Source organism: Bombina bombina, chromosome 1 (assembly GCF_027579735.1).
Source record: "Bombina bombina isolate aBomBom1 chromosome 1, aBomBom1.pri, whole genome shotgun sequence".
In the NCBI taxonomy this organism is placed as follows: Eukaryota; Metazoa; Chordata; class Amphibia; order Anura; family Bombinatoridae; genus Bombina; species Bombina bombina.
Genome location: NC_069499.1, coordinates 1,194,613,729 through 1,194,639,706, shown reverse-complemented (window position 1 = coordinate 1,194,639,706; position 25,978 = coordinate 1,194,613,729). Strand labels below are relative to the sequence as shown.

Below are 25,978 nucleotides of genomic sequence, written 5' to 3'. Positions count from 1 at the left end.
CAACAGAAGCCTCATTCTTAAAGGCCCAAGTGGAAGCCACAGCTCTAGTAGAATGTGCTGTAATTCTTTCAGGAGGCTGCTGTCCAGCAGTCTCATAGGCTAACCGTATTATGCTACGAAGCCAAAAGGAGAGAGAGGTAGCCGAAGCTTTTTGACCTCTCCTCTGACCAGAATAAACGACAAACAGGGAAGACGTTTGTCGAAAATCCTTAGTTGCCTGTAGATAAAATTTCAGGGCACGGACTACATCTAGATTGTGTAGCAGACGTTCCTTTTTCGAAGAAGGATAAGGACACAAAGATGGAACCACAATCTGTTGATTGATATTCCTGTTAGTGACCACCTTAGGTAGGAACCCAGGTTTAGTACGCAGAACTACCTTGTCTGAATGAAAAATCAGATAAGGAGAATCACAATGTAAGGCAGATAACTCAGACTCTTCGAGCCGAGGAAATCGCCATTAAAAACAGAACTTTCCAAGATAACAACTTGATATCAATGGAATGAAGGGGTTCAAACGGAACCCCCTGTAAAACATTAAGAACTAAGTTCAAACTCCATGGTGGAGCAACAGTTTTAAACACAGGCTTGATCCTAGCTAAAGCCTGACAAAAAGCTTGAACGTCCGGAACTTCTGACAGACGTTTGTGTAAAAGAATGGACAGAGCTGAAATCTGTCCCTTTAAGGAACTAGCGGATAAACCCTTTTCTAAACCTTCTTGTAGAAAAGACAATATCCTCGGAATCCTAACCTTACTCCATGAGTAACTCTTGGATTCGCACCAATATAAGTATTTGCGCCATATCTTATGGTAAATCTTTCTGGTAACAGGCTTCCTAGCCTGTATTAAGGTATCAATAACCGACTCAGAAAAACCACGTTTTGATAAAATCAAGCGTTCAATTTCCAAGCAGTCAGCTTCAGAGAAATTAGATTTTGATGTTTGAAGGGACCCTGGATCAGAAGGTCCTGTTTCAGAGGTAGCGACCAAGGTGGACAGGATGACATGTCCACTAGATCTGCATACCAAGTCCTGCGTGGCCATGCAGGCGCTATTAGAATCACTGATGCTCTCTCCTGTTTGATTCTGGCAATCAATCGAGGAAGCATCGGGAAGGGTGGAAACACATAAGCCACCCCGAAGGTCCAAGGTGCTGTCAAAGCATCTATCAGAACCGCTCCCGGATCCCTGGATCTGGACCCGTAACGAGGAAGCTTGGCGTTCTGTCGAGACGCCATGAGATCTATCTCTGGTTTGCCCCAACGTCGAAGTATTTGGGCAAAGACCTCCGGATGAAGTTCTCACTCCCCCGGATGAAAAGTCTGACGACTTAAGAAATCCGCCTCCCAGTTCTCCACTCCCGGGATGTGGATTGCTGACAGGTGGCAAGAGTGAGACTCTGCCCAGCGAATTATCTTTGATACTTCCATCATTGCTAGGGAGCTTCTTGTCCCTCCCTGATGGTTGATGTAAGCTACAGTCGTGATGTTGTCCGACTGAAACCTGATGAACCCCCGAGTTGTTAACTGGGGCCAAGCCAGAAGGGCATTGAGAACTGCTCTCAATTCCAGAATGTTTATTGGTAGGAGACTCTCCTCCTGATTCCATTGTCCCTGAGCCTTCAGAGAATTCCAGACAGCGCCCCAACCTAGTAGGCTGGCGTCTGTTGTTACAATTGTCCAGTCCGGCCTGCTGAATGGCATCCCCCTGGACAGATGTGGCCGAGAAAGCCACCATAGAAGAGAATTTCTGGTCTCTTGATCCAGATTCAGAGTAGGGGACAAGTCTGAGTAATCCCCATTCCACTGACTTAGCATGCACAATTGCAGCGGTCTGAGATGTAGGCGTGCAAAGGGTACTATGTCCATTGCTGCTACCATTAAGCCGATCACCTCCATGCATTGAGCTACTGACGGGTGTTGAATGGAATGAAGGACACGGCATGCATTTTGAAGCTTTGTTAACCTGTCTTCTGTCAGGTAAATCTTCATTTCTACAGAATCTATAAGAGTCCCCAAGAAGGGAACTCTTGTGAGTGGAAAGAGAGAACTCTTCTTTTCGTTCACCTTCCATCCATGCGACCTTAGAAATGCCAGTACTAACTCTGTATGAGACTTGGCAGTTTGAAAGCTTGAAGCTTGTATCAGAATGTCGTCTAGGTACGGAGCTACCGCAATTCCTCGCGGTCTTAGTACCGCCAGAAGAGCACCCAGAACCTTTGTGAAGATTCTCGGAGCCGTAGCCAATCCGAATGGAAGAGCTACAAACTGGTAATGCCTGTCTAGAAAGGCAAACCTTAGATACCGGTAATGATCTTTGTGAATCGGTATGTGAAGGTAAGCATCCTTTAAATCCACTGTGGTCATGTACTGACCCTTTTGGATCATGGGTAAAATTGTCCGAATAGTTTCCATTTTGAACGATGGAACTCTTAGGAATTTGTTTAGGATCTTTAAATCCAAGATTGGCCTGAAAGTTCCCTCTTTTTTGGGAACCACAAACAGATTTGAGTAAAACCCTTGTCCTTGTTCCGACCGCGGAACCGGATGGATCACTCCCATTAATAAAAGATCTTGTACGCAGCGTAGAAACGCCTCTTTCTTTATTTGGTTTGTTGACAACCTTGACAGATGAAATCTCCCTCTTGGGGGAGAGAATTTGAAGTCTAGAAGGTATCCCTGAGATATGATCTCTAACGCCCAGGGATCCTGGACATCTCTTGCCCAAGCCTGGGCGAAGAGAGAAAGTCTGCCCCCACTAGATCCGTTCCCGGATCGGGGGCCCTCGATTCATGCTGTCTTAGGGGCAGCAGCAGGTTTCCTGGCCTGCTTGCCCTTGTTCCAGGACTGGTTAGGTCTCCAGCCTTGTCTGTAGCGAGCAACAGCTCCTTCCTGTTTTGAAATTATGAAAGGAACGAAAATTAGACTGTCTAGCCTTAGGTTTGGCTCTGTCTTGAGGCAGGGCATGGCCTTTACCTCCTGTAATGTCAGCGATAATTTCTTTCAACCCGGGCCCGAATAAGGTCTGCCCTTTGAAAGGTATATTAAGCAATTTAGATTTAGAAGTAACGTCAGCTGACCAGGATTTTAGCCACAGTGCTCTGCGTGCCTGAATGGCGAATCCGGAATTCTTAGCCGTAAGTTTAGTTAAATGTACTACGGCATCTGAAATAAATGAGTTAGCTAACTTAAGGGCTTTAAGCTTGTGTGTAATCTCATCTAATGGAGCTGATTCAAGTGTCTCTTCCAGAGACTCAAACCAAAATGCTGCTGCAGCCGTGACAGGCGCAATGCATGCAAGAGGTTGCAATATAAAACCTTGTTGAACAAACATTTTCTTAAGGTAACCCTCTAACTTTTTATCCATTGGATCTGAAAAGGCACAGCTATCCTCCACCGGGATAGTGGTACGCTTAGCTAAAGTAGAAACTGCTCCCTCCACCTTAGGGACCGTTTGCCATAAGTCCCGTGTGGTGGCGTCTATTGGAAACATCTTTCTAAATATCGGAGGGGGTGAGAACGGCACACCGGGTCTATCCCACTCCTTAGTAACAATTTCAGTAAGTCTCTTAGGTATAGGAAAAACGTCAGTACTCGCCGGTACCGCAAAATATTTATCCAACCTACACATTTTCTCTGGTATTGCAACTGTGTTACAATCATTCAGAGCCGCTAACACCTCCCCTAGTAATACACGGAGGTTTTCCAGCTTAAATTTAAAATTTGAAATATCTGAATCCAGTTTGTTTGGATCAGAACCGTCACCCGCAGAATGAAGCTCTCCGTCCTCATGTTCTGCAAATTGTGACGCAGTGTCTGACATGGCCCTAATATTATCAGCGCACTCTGTTCTCACCCCAGAGTGATCACGCTTACCTCTTAGTTCTGGTAATTTAGCCAAAACTTCAGTCATAACAGTAGCCATATCCTGTAATGTGATTTGTAATGGCCGCCCAGATGTACTCGGCGCTACAATATCACGCACCTCCCGAGCGGGAGATGCAGGTACTGACACGTGAGGCGAGTTAGTCGGCATAACTCTCCCCTCGTTGTTTGGTGAAATATGTTCAATTTGTACAGATTGACTTTTATTTAAAGTAGCATCAATACAGTTAGTACATAAATTTCTATTGGGCTCCACTTTGGCTTTAGCACATATAGCACAGATATCTTCCTCTGAATCAGACATGTTCAACACACTAGCAAATAAACTAGCAACTTGGAAATACTTTTCAAGTAATTTACTATAATATGAAAACGTACTGTGCCTATAAGAAGCACAGAAAAAAGTTATGACAGTTGAAAATTAATAAACTGAAAAGTTATAGCATCAAATCTTTGTAAAAAACACAATTTTAGCAAAGGATTGCTCCCATTAGCAAAGGATAACTAACCCTGATAGCTAACAGTGAGAGAGATCAGTAAACTGTCATAAATTAAATAAAACGACTGCCAAGTGGAAAAAAATAGTGCCCAAAACATTTTTTCACCCAGTACCTCAGAAAATTAAACGATTTTACATGCCAGCAAAAAACGTTTAACATTAATAAATTGAGTGTTATTAAAAAGCCTGTTGCTAGTCCCTGCAAATTAGGCTAAAGTTTTATGCATACAGTATAATTCCAGTGAAGTGCCATTCCCCAGAATACTGAAGTGTAAAATATACATACATGACAGCCTGATACCAGTTGCTGCTACTGCATTTAAGGCTGAGTTTACATTATATCGGTATGGCAGAATTTTCTCATCAATTCCATTGTCAGAAAATAATAAGCTGCTACATACCTCTTTGCAGATTAATCTGCCCGCTGTCCCCTGATCTGAAGTTTACCTCTCCTCAGATGGCTGAGAAACAGCAATATGATCTTAACTACTCCGGCTAAAATCATAGAAAAACTCAGGTAGATTCTTCTTCAAATTCTACCAGAGAAGGAATAACACACTCCGGTGCTATTATAAAATAACAAACTTTTGATTGAAGGTATGAAACTAAGTATAATCACCACAGTCCTCTCACACATCCTATCTATTCGTTGGGTGCAAGAGAATGACTGGTAATGGCAGTTAGGGGAGGAGCTATATAGCAGCTCTGCTGGGTGAATCCTCTTGCACTTCCTGTTGGGGAGGAGTTAATATCCCATAAGTAATGGATGATCCGTGGACTGGATACACTTAACAAGAGAAATCTAGCCTGCACATGTCTGGAGCACTACATGATAGCAAATCGTGCTGCCATCTATTTTTCTTACTAATATATAATATTGTTGAAAAACAGCTGCCATATAATACTGCAGACATGTGCACACTTTCGAACGTACGTTATTGCCGTTTAATAGAGGATCACAAGAAAAAAGTAGTAAACTGGCTGTAATAACTAAATATCGCCAGAAAAAGTCATCTTTGGGGCTTCAAACTGCTGGATCCAGGGTTAACATTGGTTCAGCTCTCATTTGATACCCCCACCTCTGGGATTGTGTGGCGCTTAAGGTTACCGGAGCTTTTCAAAGGCTGAGGCCTTCTCAAAACCCCCCCAGTGACTTTCCTAAGGGCAATCACTGTCGCGCAGCCCACATTGTCGGCTGCTCAATCAACAAATATGGAGACACAACTCCTTCAAGAGTTAGAGAAGCTACTACAATATCACCTTATGCAACTGGAAGAAAACTTCTCTCAATCCGTGCAAACGGTCACCCATATGGTTCTACATGCCTTTCCCATTGCTGCGACACAGACAAGCGGCTCTGAGGGGGAATCAGCTTGTTTACCTTTGGATCCTCTGCCGCAAAAATCTTCACTACAGGATGAATCTGTATACCCCACTAAGGTAGAGGAGGAAATAACGGACCTGCTACAGCCTTCTGGAGCGGAGCACCTCGACATGGCAAACGGCGTTGAGGGCCTAGGCACCATAGCTGTGGCGAAAGCACGCTTAAGTCTTTCAGATCAAGTCGAAGCCATACACCCAGTGTATGATCAATATACAGAGGACATCTCTACAGAGGGTGAGAATACTGTACCTGAGCCAAATATAGGGAGCACAGTGGTGGAAATCACAGGTCCTATAAAACCCAGAGCCCCCGTGACTATTATCCCCGCATCATTTACAAAAGGGACACGCTCAGCCTACTTAGCAATTCACTTAGATCTGAGTCTGGAGGCAGATATGTGGAGCGCTCTGTCGGGCGGCGATGGGAGAGGCAGGCAGTTGTCTGAGAGCCTGAAGGCATTATCAGGGATGTCCCTCAGGAGTGAGCCCGTTAAAACAGGAGTCGGGTAGCTTTCTCCTACTATATCCCCATTCGCTGTCACTTAATGTGTGGGACTGTGACTTTCTTGATCATTTACCTAGCTGAACTGTGTGTTTATGCCTACCCGAACTCTCCACCTTCAAGCCCTCAACCTGAGACTCTCAACTAACTGACGCTGGCAAGCTGATCTTACAAACTATTACATACAGGGTCTTAAAAATTCGACTGAGACCTTTCAGTTCATTTAATGTGCCTGAATTCCCAAGTCTACATGTAAAGTGTTCAGGATCGTTACTATGCTTGCACTAGCTTGAGGCTATAAATTTTGGCATACCTACCTTAGAGAGAAATGTTGTACTAATAGCAAAAAAGGGTTGTTTTATGTTGTTTGTAAATCTGACCTAACTATTGTATTGCAGTCCAGCGCTCTAACTCATAGATGAAGATATGATACTTGTAAATAGTGCCAGGTCTTAAAATCCTGTCATTCAGTGTGAAATCGGACAACATAATATAAATGTCTTATGGTCAATGCAGAACTGTTTTTGTTAGATACCCTGTTTGTGTACATTTATGGCTCTGACCCAGTAATTATGTAAAAACGGTCCCCTATGTATCAAGTTACAATGTTTATCATTTTCATCCATATATGCCAGGCTCAAATACTTTTCTGGCTTCTCTAACTTAGCATTACCTACTCTAAGAGTATCAAAATAGAATGAGGTATGAGCCAAATAACTATATGTAAGTATACCCTCCCCTCCTACCCTAGGCCATACAGAAGATTTACCTGTTCCTAAAAAGCTTCTGGTGGTGGCTTCTCCCCACCCTCCTAAGCCAAGCCCTAACCTGCATGCCTCGCCCATGACCACTGCTCTATCGTCACCTAGTATTTATAAGGTCCTGACATACCCTAAATTGCCAGTCCTCACTGAGGCTCCATATCAGTTATTGTTTGAGGTTAAGAAAAGCATTATATTATATCTAATACTTAATTTGCAAAGGTATATCATGTGGCTCAGTTTTGCCTCTCATATATCCCATAAAATAGGAAAAATGAAGTTCAATAATTGGGACCCAAAAGTGGCCCCCTATGGTACATAGTAGTCTATAGCTTTGGTTTGGTTTGTGTGAGGCCCAAAAGTGGCCCCTTTTGTTATCCAGAAGGCGTATAGTTTCATAGGCAAATATGATGTTGATGTGATTATTTTGCAATGATTTCTTTTTTTATTTCTTTCTTTTTCCTTGTATTGATTATTCTGCAAAACATTGCTTGTATGCCGTGAATTGAACTTCAATAAATAAAAACTATTTAAAAAAAAAAAAAAAAAAAAAAAAAAAAAAAGTAGTAAACTGGGAAGTTTATTAGAATGTATGCTCGATCTGATTCATTAACCCTTTGAGTGCTAAGCACTTTCCCATCTGGGTGCTAATATTTTCTAAGATTTAAAAAAAACAAAATTTATGCTTACCTGATAAATTTCTCTCTTTTGCGATGTACCGGGTCCACGGATTCATCCTAACTTGTGGGATATTGTCCTTCCTGACAGGAAGTAGCAAAGAGAGCACCACAGCAGAGCTGTCTATATAGCTCCCCCCTTAACTCCACCCCCCAGTCATTCGACTGAAGGCCAAGGAAGAAAAGGAGAAACTATAAGGTGCAGGAGGTGACTGAAGTTTACATTAAATAAAAAAAAACTGTCTTGAATAGACAGGGCGGGCCGTGGACTCGGTACATCGCAAAAGAGAGAAATTTATCAGGTAAGCATAAATTTTGTTTTCTTTTGCAAGATGTACCGAGTCCACGAATTCATCCTCCTAATTTGTGGGATACCAATACCAAAGCTTTAGGACACGGATGAAGGGAGGGACAAGACAGGAACCTAAACGGAAGGCACCGCTGCCTGCAAAAAAAAACTCTCCCAAAAATAGCCTCCGAAGAAGCAAAAGTATCAAATTTGGAAAAGGTATGAAGCAAAGACAAAGTCGCAGCCTTACAAACATGTTCAACAGAAGAATCATTTTTAAAAGCCCATGTGGAAGCCACCGCTCTAGTTGAGTGAGCTGTAATTCTTTCAGGAGGCTGCTGTCGAGCAGTCTCATAAGCCAAACAGATGATGCTTTTCAGCCAAAAGGAAAGAGGTAGCCGTAGCCTTTTGACCTCTACGCTTTCCAGCATAGACAACAAACAAAGAAGAAGATTGGCGAAAATCTTTGGTTGCCTGCAAATAAAACTTCAAGGCACGAACCATGTCCAAGTTGTGCAACAGACATTCCTTCTTAGAAGGATTAGGACACAGAGAAGGAACAACAATTTCCTGATTGATATTCCTGTTAGAAACAACCTTGGGGAGGAACCCAGGTTTGGTACGCAAAACCCACTTATCAGCATGGAAAACAAGATAAGGCGAGTCGCATTGTAATGCAGATAGCTCAGAAACTCTTCGAGCTGAAGAGATAGCAACTAAAAACAGAAATTTCCAAGATAGAAGCTTAATATCGATGGAATGCATGGGTTCAAACGGAACCCCTTGAACATTAAGATCTAAATTTAGACTCCATGGCGGAGCAACAGGTTTAAACACAGTCTTGATTCTAACTAAAGCCTGACAAAAAGCCCGAACGTCTAGGACATCAGCCAGACGCTTGTGTAATAGGATAGACAAAGCAGATATCTGTCCCTTTAAGGAACTAGCTTACAATCCTTTCTCCAATCCTTCTTGAAGACAGGCCAAAATCCTAGGAATCCTGATCTTACTCCATGAGTAGCCTTTGGATTCGCACCAAAAAAAAGATATTTACGCCATATCTTATGATAGATTTTGCTGGTGACAGGCTTTCGAGCCTGAATCAAGGTATCTATGACAGACTCAGAGAAACCCCGCTTTGATAAAATCAAGCGTTCAATCTCCAAGCAGTCAGTTGCAGAGAAATTAGATTTGGATTTTTGAATGGACCTTGAATCAGAAGGTCCCGTCGCAGTGGCAGAGTCCATGGTGGCAGAGATGACATGTCCACAAGGTCTGCATACCAAGTCCTGCATGGCCACGCAGGTGCTATCAAAATCACTGAAGCCCTCTCCTGTTTGATTCTGTAAATAAAAGAATTAGCCAACTTAAGGGCCTTAATTCTGTCCAAAATATCATCTAGTGGGGTCTCCATCTGAAGAGCCTCTTCTAGAGCCTCAAACCAAAAAGCAGCTGCAGTGGTTACCGGAAAAATGCATGCTATAGGTTGTAGAAGATTAACAAAAATTTTCTTTAGGAGACCCTCTAACTTTTTATCCATAGGATCAATGAAAGCACAACTGTATTCAATAGGTATAGTTGTACGCTTAGCCAGAGTAGAAATAGCTCCCTCCACCTTAGGGACCGCCTGCCATGAGTCCTTTATGGTGTCAGAAATGGGGAACATTTTCTTAAAAACAGGAGGGGGGAGCAAACGGAATACCTGGTCTATCCCACTCCTTAGTAACAATGTCCGAAATCCTCTTAGGGTCCCGAAAAACCATCAGTGTAAACAGGAACCTCTAAATATTTGTCCATTTTACACAATTTCTCTGGAACGACAATAGGGTCACAATCATCCAGAGTAGCTAAAACCTCCCTGAACAATAAATGTAGGTGCTCTAGCTTAAATTTAAATGCCGTCATATCTGAATCTGACTGAGGGAACATCTTTCCTGAATCAGAAATCTCTCCCTCAGACAGCAAATCCCTCATCCCTACCTCAGAACATTGTGAAGGAATATCGGATACGGCTACTAAAGCGTCAGAAGGCTCAGTATTTGTTCTTAACTCAGAGCTACTGCGCTTCCTTGCAACCCTGGCAGTTTAGATAAAACCTATGTGAGGGTAGTATTCATAACTGAAGCCATATCTTGCAAGGTTAAAGAATTAGACGCACTAGAAGTACTTGGCGTCACTTGTGCGGGCGTAACTGGTTGTGACACTTGGGGAGACCTAGATGGCGAAACCCGATTTCCTTCTGTCTGAGAATCATTTAATGCCAAATTCTTATAAGTCAAAATATGCTGTTTGCAATTTATAGACATATCAGTACAATTGGGACTCATTCTTAGAGGGGGTTCCACAATGGCTTCTAAACAAATTGAACAATGAGTTTCCTCAGTGTCAGACAGGTTTAACAGGCTAGTAATGAAGCAAGCAAGCTTGGAAAACACTTTAATGAAAAAAAAACACAATTTGCAAAAACGGTAATGTACCTTTAAGAGAAAAAAAAGGCATACACAAACTGCAAAACAGGGTAAAATGGTTTAAAAAATTCCGACATTTTAACAGTGTACCCACTAAGCTTTAGAAGGATTGCACCACAAGTAAAAAAGCAATAGACCCCCCAAATGAAAAAACCGGATTGATAATTGTCTAAAACCGGTTAAAAACCCCTAAAGCACCTTGCCACAGCTCTGCTGTGGCCCTACCTGCCCTTAGGAAGCGATAATATGGGGTTTAAAGCTTCAATTAGTCCCTCAGAAGACTATCAGGACCTCATGAGAAGTTGCTTGCTGCTTGTAAATGTAGGCCCCGCCCACTTCACTCGATGTTGCTGGGGCATACATAAAACTAACAAACCCTGCCTGAAAGCCATGTGGGTTATAAACAACCCCAAAGTACCCTCAAGCAAATGTCCCATAAAACGTTACTCCCAGACACAAACGTTTGTCCCAAATTCACATAAACTGAGTGCCCACAAAAAAAATTAACCCTTTATGCAAGCTAGTAAAAACATCTGATAACACTAGGATTACTGCTTACCCTTCCCCTAATGGGGACACTGTCAGCCTTTCTGAGTTAACACAGTCTCTGCAGAAAATATGACTGAACATACCTCATTGCTGTATAGCAAGAAACCGTTCCTCACACTGAAGTTTTCCTGTACTCCTCAGCTTCTGTGGGAACAGCAGTGGACCTTAGTAACAAATGCTAAGATCATCATCCTCCAGGCAGAAATCTTCATCCATGTCCTTCCTGAGAGTAAATAGTACAACACCGGTAGCATTTAAAAATAAACACTTGATTGAAGATAAAATAAAACTAACAGTTTAACACCTCTTCTCTTTACCCTTCCTGCTTAGAGCCAGCAAAGAGAATGACTGGGGGGTGGAGTTAAGGGGGGAGCTATATAGACAGCTCTGCTGTGGTGCTCTCTTTGCTACTTCCTGTCAGGAAGGACAATATCCCACAAGTTAGGATGAATCCGTGGACTCTGTACATCTTGCAAAAGAAAAAAAAAGAATTTTTTTTTTTTTTACAGACCCAAGACTCACACTGTTGGAAAGGTTAGGCGATTACCTTTCCAACAGTTGGTCTTGTGGGTCTGTAGCTGCTTAGATGCCTGAGATACAGGCTTCTAAGCAGCATGCCCCCTCCTCCTATACTTAACATTGTTAAGTATAAAGTTGCGGTGACATCACGTGTGACGTCACCACACATCATGTGAAGCCCCGGTGATGCCTGTCACCCTACAGGCATGATCGCCGGAGTAGGAGCAGTTAGGAGCCCCCAGATCTCCCTCAAGGTGGGAGAAAGCTCATGATGGCTCTAAGCCGTCATTAGCACCAGAGTGAGAAACTCTGTGACGGCTCTGAGCCGTCATTAGCACTCAAAGGGTTAAAGAAAGAATTTAGGGTTTTATGTCCCCACTCCCTTTAAACCAATAGCTTTGCCTCAGGACAAAAACTAAAGTGTTTATGATGAACAAATGTTCTCTCTAGGAGTAGTGGTCTCAAAGAACTGGCCCTGGGGCCATATGCAGCCCTCAAGATAGTTACATTTGTCCCTCCCTTTTAATTTATTAGGCAAATTAATTTGGCCCCATCAATTTTTTTAGGGTTCTAAGAGGTGTAACAAGTTGATGTTCTATACAGGCATAAGATAATAAAAAAAAGACAAGCAGGTCTAATGTAGACCCCCATTATGTACTGCTTGGATAAATATCAATTTCTATTCAGCTGGAGAATGATCACTTCACTTGGCACTCACAAGATAAATATACACTGTGTATGTCTATTGTGTACTATACTTCCTACCATGCACTACTAATTAGGTAAATGTCTCTTCCAGTTTATTGTATACCCAGTTCCAGAGCACTAACTCTGTTCAAGTGTTCCTCCATGGGAGAATACTTGGCCAGTGGCCCTCGGAAACCATGAGCTTGATACTCCTGATCTAGAGAGATAAAATGAGTCAGTTTGCCATATTTAATAGATTTCCAAAGACAGGTGGCCCTTTACAGTTTACTGCACACTGTCCAACAGTGCTGTTCCAAGCAGTCATGCCAGCCATCCAGATGTTGGCGATAAACCCAGGGCACAACCCTTTCAGACCTTGTAAATGTGCACTAGGACTATAGAAATATGCAATGTTACCAATAGCTATGGGTCAGGGCTTTCCTACTAGAGGCACATATAAAACATTTTACATCTTTAGAAATGAACAAGAGAATGAATGCTACTCACGTCTTGTGAATGGTTTGGAATAGCTGTTGTCCATCCAGGGACACCCCAGCACTGATGGCATAAGCCTGGCTCAGCTTTTCTTCCTTCTCTGATCGGGCTCTGCTAGCGAGCTGAAAGAAAAAAAAAAAAAAAAAAAAAAACAGGAGTTATGAAGAACATAGAATAAAACGGATACAACAAAAGCTGGATTTTTTACTTCTACCATCTAACTACATGTCCATGAACGGAGGTCATTTGGACTTTACCTACCTCAGCAGATGAATAAGGTGCTGGAGAAAGTATTATCAGATGAGCATTAAAGGGACATAAAACTCAAACATTTTCCTTCATGATTCAGATAGAAGTAAATTAGAAAGTTTTTTTATAAAATGTTATTCTCTTATTAAATGGTCTTAGTTTTCTTGTTCTCTTTTTTGGAAAAGGTAAGGTCTACAGTACTATATGGAAGCAGTTTTGCTACAGTTATACATAAGCAAGAACACTAGGCAGCAGTACTATTTGTCATGCAGTGCTCCAAACGTGTATGCTACCTACTTAGATATCTCTTCAACAAAGAACAAGAGAACAAAGCAAATTTGCTAAAAGAAGTAAACTTGAAACTTTTTAAATAACTGTATTCTTTATCTGAATCTCAAAGAAAATTGTTTCATGTCCCTTTAAGGACTGGTCAGCAGGAGGAAAAGCAGTAAAGTTGCTTCGGAAAAGATTTTAGTGGTCCAAATCCTTCCATTGGCAGATTAAAAAGGGACAGTGCAGGGTGGATGAAAGTTATAATAAACACCCCCCCCCCCCAAAAAAAAAAAAGTTTATTTAAAAAAGTTTTATTGCTTAAAAAGATAAACACCTTTACTACCCATTTCCCAGCTTTGCACAACCAGCGCTGTCATAATATACTTTACAACCTTTAAACATCTAAATTTCTGCCTGTTTCTAAGCCACTGCAGGCATTAGTATGGCTTTTCACAGCAAGACACTACTTGTTCGTGTGTGCGCCATAGATAACATCGCGCTCATTGTCTAAAATTAAGTCTGTAAATAGAACTGAAATAAGGGGCAGTCTGCAAATGCTTAGATACAAGGTAATCACCAAGGTAAAAATTATATTAAAAAGGGATATGAAACACAAATTTTTTCTCTTTCAAAATTCAGATAGAGCATGCAATTTAAAGCATCTAATTTACTTGTATCAATTTTTCTTCGTTCTCTTGGTATGCTTTGTTAAATGAGCAGCAATGCACTACTGCATACTGACTGAACCCATGAGTGAGCCAATGACAATCAGTATACAAATGCAGCCACGAATCAGCAGTTATAACCTAGGTTCTTTGCTGCTCCTGAGCTTTCCTAGATAAACCTTTCAGCAAAGGATAACAAGAGAAGGAAGCAAATTAAATAGAAGTAAATTGGAAAGTTGTTTAAAAATTGTACGCTCTGTCTAAATCATGAAAAAAAATTTGGGTTTCATGTCCCTTTAATATATTCGTGTTGGCTTGCAAAACAAGGGAATGGGTAATAAAGGGATTATCTATATTTTTAAACAATAAACATTTCGGAGTAGACTGTCCCTTTCAATAGGATTTATTATTATTTTTAAATGGGAATTATTTTTTTATTGTTTCTATTTAAGATACATTAAAATATAAAAGGTTATGCATCCTGAAATATAGATTAGTTTTTAAGTCTATAGCAAGATGCTGTATATTCATGGCTGTAATGCTTACATTTTTGGTAAATTAATTCTATTAACCCATACACAATGTAATACTCTCCCAGAGGTTTGTCAGATAATTTGGGGCATTTTTTCTATCTGAAAGATATTATAACATTATTGGTTTTGTAGTTCTCAAAACTGAATTTTTGTCTGCAGAAATAACATGCCCCTTTTCTTCACAGCAAAAAGGTTATAAAATAAACAGTCGAGAAATACACCGTAAAGGAACAATCATGAAAGAAAAACTTTTGGTTTTCAGATAAAGCATACAAATTGTCAGATTTACTTATGTTATCAAATTGCTTCATTCTCTTGGTATCTTTTGTGCCAAGCAGCTAGCTCAAAGTAGTGCATTGTTTCTGATCCTATGTATGCTTTTTAACAATGGACACCAAGAGAATAAAGCTCGGAAATAATCTGACATGTAAACTTATTTTATTTCAATACTTTTAATTATTTTGCCCCTTTTTTCACGCAACTTATTTCTGAAAATTATAGACTTTCTAATTCTCAAAACGTGTGTGCGCTTGTGTGTATGTGTGTGTGTTTATGTGTATGCTAACACCAAACACACATAAATACATACACATATTTAGACGTATGTATGTATACAAGATGACAATGGCACCACAACAGCAATCTCCCCTGATTTCAATCATTAGTGAGATACCAAAGAGTAGGCCTCTAATATTGGTAAATGAATGACGAATGGTGCTGTGCAGAGGTTCATAGAAAAGTACTAATAGTGGGAAATAGAAACCCACGGAGAAGGCTGCACTTGTAGCACTCTATGCCAAGACTATAGAGGGAAGAACACAAAATAATTAAAATATAACTTAATATGTACATTAAAAAAGGGGCCCAAAAAGATACAAATAAAAACCAACAACAGAGTTGAAGAAATCAATGATCCTGATTGTATTGCCATTAGTAAGTAAACAAAATGAGACAATCAGGAAGGTAAGCTGTGCGGACACAAGAGGGTACTAGTCACTAATATAAGGATCTATATAAGTTCACAGGTAATAAAAAGTGGTTACGTATGAGATGGCTGGATCAATCTGAATAATTGAAGTTAGTAAAAGCAGGTCATATGGAAAAAAAAAAAAAGGCAATAAAACGGGCACGCTTGAGATATATATTATATCAAGTCACAAATGGTAAAAAAAAGGTGTCAGCTGCTGGTGATCCAGTAGTTACAAAAGTGATATAAATACACATGCGAGATACAGAATTGCCACTAAATAGGGTTCAAGATTACACCTGTAGTTGGAGTGTTACACCAATAATATACATATATAGATGTGTTGTGCTTCAACTCGTGTATTCGTTAATACAATACATAGGAATCAACCCTTAATGGATACAATGGTATAATATCCTTGTAAATCGTAAGAGAATTGCAGTGTCTATTGTAAACAATACTGCCACACAGTGGATCTGAGGATGCTTGTTAGAGTTATGGCCAGGGTTATTTCCTTCCGTAAATAAGGTGCATATGAAGATAATAACCCAAGAATATAAACTTAGGATATGCCCCTTATAAAAAGTAATGGGGTTCTGGTCTTGGGTAAAATATTTTCCCCTTTTGCTGGAACAAAATTTTACAGCAAAGTCGCTATTAAAAATGATAAAAGTAGGTCTAGAGTCATCCCCGAGTGCATAATAGGCTGTAGTAATAGCTAGGTAATGGTAACTATCTATAATGTTGTAAACAGATGTTAGTTGTATACAAAAGTAGCAGCCGATTAATAAAAGTGATACGAACAGCTGGTGGTTAAACGTGAAGTTGTAGCCATAAAGCGCTAGTATCCCTTATGCTCTCTTAATAGAGCCATTCATGCCAGGATCTCTATGGGGAATAACAGTGCTATATACAGGATGTCCACCTTGAATAAGTATTATAAATTAGCAAACTCCAACTTAAGAGTTAAAAATAAATAGTGAATTACATTAGTATAAGTTCCACTATTGTGTGCTTTTCACAGTGTTGCTTAGTAAGATTTAATAGAGCTCCGTTAAAGCTGGGTAAATCAAAATCAACACTCTGAGATACATTAGTATTAATATTACTGGAACATCTTTCACAGTGATAAAAATATCTTCTCAGAAATAGTGACAATGTACATGGCTGTCAAGAGCATAACACGTATTAGCCGATTAGTATAATGGTACAAAAAGTGGATTAGAACAATTGATTAGATTAAAGCTATAGCACTCAGTACAGATATCCCTTATGCTCTCTTATTCGATCCGTTTGGTAGTTCTGATCATTATAATTACGGGAAATAGCAGAATGTAATATACGCAATACCTACTCTAAGTTGGTGTTTCAGATAGCGATCTACCACTCAAAGTATAAAATTGGACAGTGACTTACAAAAACACAAATTCCACTAGTTATGTGCTGTTCATAGTGTTACTTGGTTAGGTATACTGGAGCTTCGTTAAAGCCAGGTGAAAAGATGGCACCCCACTGAGATACACTGGTATTATCGTTACTGGAACATTTTTCACAGTAAGAGGTATTATTAAAGGATTACTTTCAGTTATAATTTTTAAGCTAAACAACTAACATATTAAAGTTAATAAACATTAATTAAAACCTAATGACCTATATTTTCTCCAAAACAAAGTTTCATAACGTTCTAAAAGTTATATCTTTTATTCGCTGATGATGTCACATTATCCTGCCCACTATTTTCAGCACTAAGTGTTCAAAATACTTAAACCAATAAATTTGTGTTTAAAGCGCCATTTTGAAACCTAGGTATTGTAAACGGATTGGTACAGAGCAAAGGATACCCACAGAGTGGGTTTGGAAAACAATTAAATTTGCAGACAAGATTTCTGATATACGGTAGAGATATGTTAATGAAATGCTATTGATAAAAAGCGTATTTGGGGCAGTTAGTTAGTAACAGGCATAGAAAATATTTACTTACAGTGGCCCTTTAACAAGATGAATAGCTAGCCTAGTATTATCGCTACTGGAACATATTTCACAGTAGCGTTCGTGTAAATAAAAAAAAAAAAAGAAACAAACAACTGGTAACCACTAAAATAAGTCTTGAATCCTGGTATATCCAGGTTAATCTCATATGACTAGTAACATAAGAGCGTCTGCAAAATGTGTGACAGTGGTATACACATCACATTAGCAGTGTGTGTAATGTTTAAGTGCCGCAACAGGGAGAATCAACTCTGATGCGGAGAACTAGTTAAAAATTAAGGAGCTCCCATTAGTCCAACCATCTGGCGCGTTTCGTCTGTATTGGGCTTTTTCAAACATGTATGTATCTGTTTTAAGCCCTTTGCATGCCTTTTTTCCCCCTAACACCTGAGGCCTCATATCTTTTTCTGCACTATATTTTTGATATATTTTTATTAGATAGTGTTATGCTTGTAACTACTTTGTAATGTGTTTTGTGAAACAACCAGAGCTCTAATCATTCTAGCGTAAATCAAGTTTACTTTTAACTTGTAATCCAAACAGTAAACCAAATGTGTGCAAACACACGCAATAAATAACTTTTCGCTCGCGAGTAACTTAATGCACTACTTGTAATCTGGCCCTAAGACTAATAAAATGTTCAATAGTATGTAATAAAAATGCACTTGTTATTTTTGCCCCTTTTCTCTGTAATTGGAATTAGAAAACTCACAATTTTAAATAATTGAGGTGCGCACGGCAGACTTTACATCTTAACCCTACAGCAGAGAAGATAATACAAAACCATGCTTGTTTTGTCGACAAAATTATAGTGGCTAACTGTTTTCTTCAATAACAGGTATGGATTTGCCCCTCCAAGTGGTAGTGGGGGTAGTCATTGAAAACTGTGCTAACGTAATCCTAATTAACTACATGAGTTATATTGCAAATATATCCTCGGATATTGGTATACACAAGTCCAGTGAGGAAATAGTCTTTGTCCACTATATATAATTAAAAGAAAAACAAATATGTGAAGGCCTAAATTTCAAAGACGAATCTGTTTAGTGTTATAAGGACATCACAGATAAAAGTTACCCACTTTTTACATTACGTTTATAAAAAAACTATATATATATATATATATATATATATATATATATATATATATATATATATATATATATATATATATATATATATATATATATATATATATATATATATAAAAAAAAAAAAGAAACAACCACCTTGTACCAACTCCGGGAAGTGCTGAAATTTGAATAATTCTTTCCAGTTGAGCGAAGGGCAGAAACACATTGCCAACTGAGTACTTTTAGGCTGCAAGCTATCGGGACACTTGGTTGGGTCAAACTTAAAAACTATACTTAATATTAATCATATTTTTTATTGAAATAGTTTTTTATTGAGACCATGTCAAAACAGGTTCACATATACATTAACAAAAAGAATGATATACATGCATTGTACACAAATTTAGTATAATAAAGACAATGGTAGATTAATACTAATTCAACTGTGTCATACATGAAATGTCCAGTTCAAAACAGGTTTCTTAGTTTTCAGGTTTACAAGGCAAGGGAAAACAAAACAAAAAGAAAAAACATTAATGTAAATAACACAAAATAGAATGTCCCTGTGGAAACTAAAATTTATAACTGACATTCCCTAACCAAAATTTTACATATGGATTAGTAGGATCCATTTCCTTTTCCCTACAGGACTAACATACTCCAGTTTAATTGTTATGATACACTGCGTTATCGATACTGGTTAATATCTCATTCCACTCTGGTAATCCAACTTTTCAATGTTTGTCAATGCTTGTCCTAACTATAGTATAAATTTTAAGGAATATATTCACATGGAAATTAAATCTTTCATTTTTCTCATTTAACAATGCCTGAGAAGTCTAAACCTCTATTTGTTCCTCTAATAGTTCCTCTAATAGTTCCCCTAGGAAGCTAGAGACTTTTGACCAAAGTTCCCTTATTTGTGGGCATTCTCACATGTGAATATATGTGCCCCTTTCTGAGTAACCCCTGTAGCAATTTTGAGAACTTCCTTTCAATGTGTGTGTGCTGATTGGATTTGTGTTAAATACCACCTGAATATTGATTTGCATTGTCCTTAAAGGGACACTGAACCCAAATATTTTTCTTTCGTGATTTAGATAAAGTATGAAATTTTAAGCAACTTTCTAATTTACTCCTATTATCAAATTTTCTTTATTCTCTTGGTATCTTTATTTGAAATGCAAGAATCTAGGTTTAGATGCCGGACCATTTTTGGTGAACAACCTGGGTTGTCCTTGCTGATTGGTGGAAAAAAATTCATCCACCAATCAAAAAGTGCTGTCCAGAGTTCTTAACCCAAAAAAGCTTAGATGGCTTTTATTTCAAATAAAGATAGCAAGAGAACGAAGAAAAATTGTTAATAGGAGTAAATTAGAAAGTTGCTTAAAATAGTCTGCTCTGTCTGAATCACAAAAGAAAAAAAATGGGTACAGTGTCCCTTTAAGGTCTGCGCTAAGTAGTCCTTTATTTGAATAAAGGGGGGGGGGGGGGGGAATGGAGTGCTATTCTTCTTCTATAGGTTTCGTTATTCTCAAGTCATGTTCCCACAGTAGTAGATTTGATATTGTATTAATTCTATTTTTATATGGCTAACAAAGTAACTTTATTGACAACCCCGTATTGAAAGTTTCAAAAGCAAACATTTTATAGTTACAAAAAAAAAAAAAAATGCTTAAATATGAAGCATCACACCGAGGAGAAAGCTCATTAACAAAACTTTAGGTGAAAATAAGGAACTATACATTGGTATGGATTGGATTGCCGTCAGTAATGTGACTGACAAAAACATTAAAAAAAAAGAAAAAAAGGTTATAAACAGTAAAGTAAAACACAAAAATGCCTCTGAAGCAATCTACAATTTAAATGAAGCTTCTTTCTTTAGAAAAATTACTGTTCTAAAACTTGAGAAAATAGGTTTGTTTTTTTGTTTCCTAAAAACAATCCAGTGGCACAAGTATAGATTTAGGTAAAGCTGCAAGGTACACACTGTTTGCTATCACTCCTTCCAGATGTATTTATTTACATTTATTTTCAGTCGCCCCAAAAAACACACATTTTTCCCTTAAGTCAGAAAAACTATGGCACACATTTTCCGGGGGGCTGCAAAAACTATCGCAGAGGATCGCATGTAGCACTTGGGCCACCAGTTTGCCATTGCTGCTATAAAATACAATGACAAGAATTGCAAATACTCACCTTGCTAATGTTGAGGGAGGCAAGAGGTGGAGGGGTCTGTGTGCGGTCATGCAGCACTTCCACATCAGATACATATGCCAAGTTAAGTAGTAGGATATCAGCATGGTTTGGTTTTCCATTAGATGAGGGACACTCTGCAGGCATTGTCGTTAAGGAAATAACATTCTAATCTAGAGGCATAGAACTACAAATATTCCCTATTAAAATACTTGCGTATAATAAAGGTCATTACAATAATTAAATTAATCTCACTTGACATTGCTCAAAAAGTCGCTGTTAGAAAACTCCCCCTAATGCTTAGGTTTAAAATTATATTGAAATACAAAATAACCACATAACCAATTACATAATGAAAATGCAATAGAGCTTACTCTTAATGTTCAATGAGCAGTAGTGTTTTTGTTTTTTGACAAATTTAAATTTGCTTTAATTTGACAGCCCTGTGTCAAGTGACAGCCATTAGACAATCACAGACTGACATATGTAAATACTGAAATCTTGCACATGCACAGTAGTAGCTGGGGCCTCAAAGTGTGCATATAAAGATAATGGAAGTAAATTGGAAAGTATTGACTTTAGTGTCCCACAAGGGTCTGATTAGAACTTTCAGTTGTGTGTATATGGACAAATAAGCAATTAGGGTTGCACCGATACCATTTTTTAAGACCGAGTACAAGTACCGATACTTTTTTATGTCATGACAGTTTACCTAGAACATTACAGAGTAATGATTTAAGATGGCTTCTTTATAATTATGAACTGTATCTCAAAAGACATTTTGAAATAATAAAACAGTTTTATGTGCTTGTGGTCACAAAGTTTACAGAACATGTTTATAAATAAAAATATTACAATAACATAATAATAACAATAAATAACAGCTGCAGTAGCTAGGGCTGGAAAGCTACAATTTAAAGGGGGGATTACTGGATGCAATTGGGTTGTAGGGTGCCTATATAACTCATCAATCTAACATTTGTACTTAATACAAAGTAATATAATTTAATTCTGAAAATAATATTGAGGTAGGAGTATCCCAGTAATCCTCAGAGAAATGGGGCATTTGCATTCTACTGACTCAAAAGAAAATAGGGCTGGTCTTCATATTTTTCCAGGGCTGCTTTTTATTCCCAGTCCATCCCTGGCTAAGGTTGTTCCTCAGAGTACAGTATGTTTTGAGCATAATTGTGCAAGAGGAGAACTAGTAGTATAACAGGCAATCTAGCAATTAGAATATGTATTCAAAAGTTAGTGGAACGTTCTTATCCAGGAACAGAAGCATCTCTGCATGTTCAGCTAGAAGTCTGTTTCTGCTAACAGCAAGGACGTTTGACACTAAGCTGAACAGTCTTTCACTTTTCACACTACTGCATGGGTCAGAAAGATATTTTGGGCAATTAAATCTCAGTTTATTAACTGCCCAGTACTTAAGGGGTTTGTCTGAATGACTGCTCTGGTGTACAATAATACAAATAACAGCAATTTGTATTGGCAGAACAATTTTTAATTAAGTATCCACTCCAGCTTAAAAAGAAATGGGAACATGCAGTTTGAAAAATGCCACAAGATGGTGTATGGATAGGAATTGGAGGTATCGGTTTAAGTATCGGTGCATTTGCACGAGTACAAGTACTCATGCAAATACTTGGTATTGGCACCGATACTAGTATCGGTATCGGGCAACCGTATAAGCAATAGAAGGAAGTAAACCGCTTATTTAGATGTATAAGTTTCAAGTTACATTTTTACAAAGGTTTTGATTTTTATTTCAAGCAAAAAAAAAAAAAAAAAGGCAGGCGCCATGTTTAAATGCGACTGATATGAAAGATGAAAGACATTTGGAGTGGTGTCTTTAAGTTAGGAGTTTAGCAAATTCAAATCAAAAGAAACGTTTTAGGACTACCCAAGAATATTCTGAAGAAAAGTCTGGAAAAGTTGCTGAGCAAGAGACAAGACTTCAGAAATGCTACACCGCCATTTATGTTTTGTAGGGCTGCAACAACTAATCAGTAAATTTGATCATAAAAAATAGTTGTCAACAAATCTAATTATCAATTAGGTGGTCAGCGATTAGTTGGTCAGTTGCACAGCACCAGCTGCTATAATCTGCTGATCTACTGCAACTAAGATTGTGCAAAAAAATTGAATTTATTTATTTTGTTTAATCTTTTCTATCCGATTAATCGGACAATAACCATCCGATTAATCGGATAGGAAAAAAAATGTTTGCACAATACCATGTGCAGGAGTTCATCGGATTGAAGCAGCTGGTGCTGTGCAATTTACCAACTAATTGCTGACCACCTAATTGATAATGAGATTCTTTGACAACTATTTTTATGATCAATCTTACAAATTAGTTGTTGCAGCCCTAGTTTTTAGTAGATTTATACTGCCCAGGATCACAATAGGGCCAAGTGTTAACAAAAGTATGTTAAACTTGTAAACTAATGAAAATGTGGAGTAGTTTGTCAGCCATTTTTAAGAGACATGAAAGTAATTGTATTAGTATAGCTAAAAAAAAAAGTTAGCAGCCAGAAGAAAATTGTAGGAGCACTGGCATACTAGTTCGTGAGATTTGTCAAGGACTGAAGTTAATGACAAATTTAGAGGGATAATCTCTAAAAAGCTTAAAAAAAAACAGCGATTACAAAAAAAGTTCAACAAAATAGCATTATATATTATTGCTTAAAGGGATATAAAACCCATTTTTTTTCCTTTCATGGTTCAGATAGAGAATGCAATTTTAAGCAACTTTCTAATTTACTTCTACAGTATTTTTTCTTTGTTGTCTTGATATCTATATTTGAAAATGCAGGAATATAAGCATAGGATCTGGCCCATTTTTGGTTAAAATGATGGTAAACTAAAGCTTATGAAGTTTAAAACTTTGGAAGTACTCCTCAGTATGTGCACAGTGATGCCTGATTTTTTTTTTTTTTTTTTTTTTAAATAAAACTTTTTTCAATGAAAATATTACTTTTTAAAGCTGCTCCGTTACCTGTGCCCCGGCCGCCTCTGTCTGAAGATGTCTGTAATCTCAATTTGACAGACAGGTGCATCGTCCAATAGGGACTGCACCATACGCCCTATGTCAGTCTAGTAGATGCAGTATGCACGCTCCCATGCTGGTGATTCAAGCAGAATTGCCATTATTACAACTATACAAATGTAGTTTTAGCTCCAATCTTACAGCTGCTTATAGTGAACAGTGAATCTTCCTGTCAGTAGCGATTCACTGTTCACTGCAGAGGTCAAAACGGCACCTATTTACTCCTGTGGTTCATGGGGAGACTCTTTAGCACAGCCTTCAGCCCTTCATTTTAGAAGAAAAAATTAGTGCCGTTTTCACTGCTGCAGTGAACAGTTACTGACAGGAAGATTCACTGTTCATGTTCACTATAAGCAGCTGTAAGATTGGAGCTAAAACTACATTTGTATAGTTGTAATTCTGGCGATTCTGCTTGAATCACCAGCATGGGAGCGTACATACTGCATCTACTAGACTGACATAGGGCATATGGTGCAGTCCCTATTGGACGATGCACCTGTCTGTCAAATTGAGATTACAGACATTTTTAGACAGAGGCGGCCGGGGCACAGGTAACAGAGCGGCTTTAAAAAGCAATATTTTCATTGAAAAAAAAAAAAAAAAAACAGGCATCACTGTGCACATACAGAGGAGTACTTCCAAAGTTTTAAACTTCATAAGCTTGAGTTTACCATCACTTTAAAGACCCTGGGTAGTGCTTGCTGATTGGTAGCTACATTTAGACACCAATAAGCACCCTGGAAACAAAAATAAGCTGGCTCCTAAGCTTACACTCCTGCTTTTCAAATCAAGATACCAAAAAAGAAAATAGGAGTAAATTAGAAAGTTGCATGCTCTGTCTAAATCAGAGAGAGAAAAAAAAATTGGTTTCATACCCCTTTAAAGTACCCAATAAATAGGGCGCTTAATATTAGAATAGCTGTAGTTAATTGATCATTTAACATACAACAATATTTAATTTCAACAAGGGGTAGGGGGACTATTAAAATAAAAACCCAATACTTGTTCCTTGCCTTAATTTGCTGAATGTGTAGCAGATAACACAACCAAGTGGACTCATGCAACCAGCGTATTCAAAACGATAACAAAACACTTGACATTAGTCCTCTAAAACAAACTGCATCATATACACTCCTAATTACCATGATTAATTCACACTTCACCCGTCAATTTTAGGACACCAAATACATTTGGCTAACCACTTGCCAGCCAAAGACAATAGCTAAATGCATACTATTAAAATATAAACCCTGCACATAGTCTCTAACCAGGTAAAGGACTAGGTCTTACCTTTCTATGAGCAATTCCTCAAGATCGGGTACAAACCACATGTTTACTACACACATCTATGAAGAAAGGAAGACTACATCGTAGTACAAGAACCACGCATACCAGTTTTACGAACCCAGACTACACAACTCACAATATTCAATAGTTCTCTTTCCTCTAGTGAATTCTAGGTTTCCGCATAGGTTTAGTATATCCGTTTGGACGAATTGGCATCACAATAGTTTAAACCGTAAAAACCGTGCCCAGTATGGGCAACTGCGAAATGACGTTAAAAAAAAAAAAACTCTACCAGTATTTATTCAGTGTCCTTCTATATAAATCGCTTCCACATGCAGCCAAACACTTCTCTCGCTCAAATATTTCCCATGCCATCTATCAAAGCCTTCCTTAAATCGATGATACTCCCTCATTTCAAACACATAAACTCCCACCTCAGCACATTCAGTCTACTGTTTCCCGTTGAATCGCCGTTTTACGTACTAGCACCCATCTATCTACGGCCGTGTCCTCTCTCACTCCTATGTATCTTATCCTCATGCTCCAAGAGTTCCTGTATCCACCTTAAGCCCAGTGAATTAAGGATACTGAGAGCCAACATCTTGCTCTGGTAGTCGAACGCCACGACTTCTCCCTGCAATCGTTGCTCCTGGCACGTCCGGCATGAGACCTGGGAGCCGACGCTGAAGTATTCCCCCGGAGCCGCCATGTTCCTGCCGGCCTACGTGACGTGAAAAGCTGTTCCGACCTCAGCGCGCAAGCTAATGCACAGCGTCAGCGTGAAGGCTGCCGGGAAAATCGCCAAGGCGACCAAATGTGGCCACGCCCAACCCTCACTATAATCGTTCCACCATCTTGTGGAGGGCAATGGGCATTGATTCTTGGGGTTTCAAAGTGGTGGCAATTTGCTCGTAGTGGGCAATGCATTGGCTCTCCGGTTTACGTGGTTGTGGCTACTCTCATCTGGTTATCAATA

The 25,978-nt window shown here is 38.8% G+C and overlaps 1 protein-coding gene across 1 annotated transcript in view; it reads right to left on the bottom strand.

Moving 5' to 3' along the window:
* The window catches only part of LSM12 (LSM12 homolog), a 44,804-nt gene extending 19,056 nt beyond the window's left edge, over positions 1 to 25,748 (bottom strand). The window contains exons 1-3 of the mRNA XM_053694431.1: positions 25,591 to 25,748; positions 20,664 to 20,797; positions 12,728 to 12,837 (exon numbers count right to left, since the gene is read on the bottom strand). Of these exons, the coding sequence (XP_053550406.1) occupies positions 12,728 to 12,837; positions 20,664 to 20,797; positions 25,591 to 25,711 (365 nt within the window). The 5' untranslated portion in view covers positions 25,712 to 25,748. The remainder of the gene's footprint in view (positions 1 to 12,727; positions 12,838 to 20,663; positions 20,798 to 25,590) is intronic.
* Positions 25,749 to 25,978: the final 230 nt, after the last annotated feature.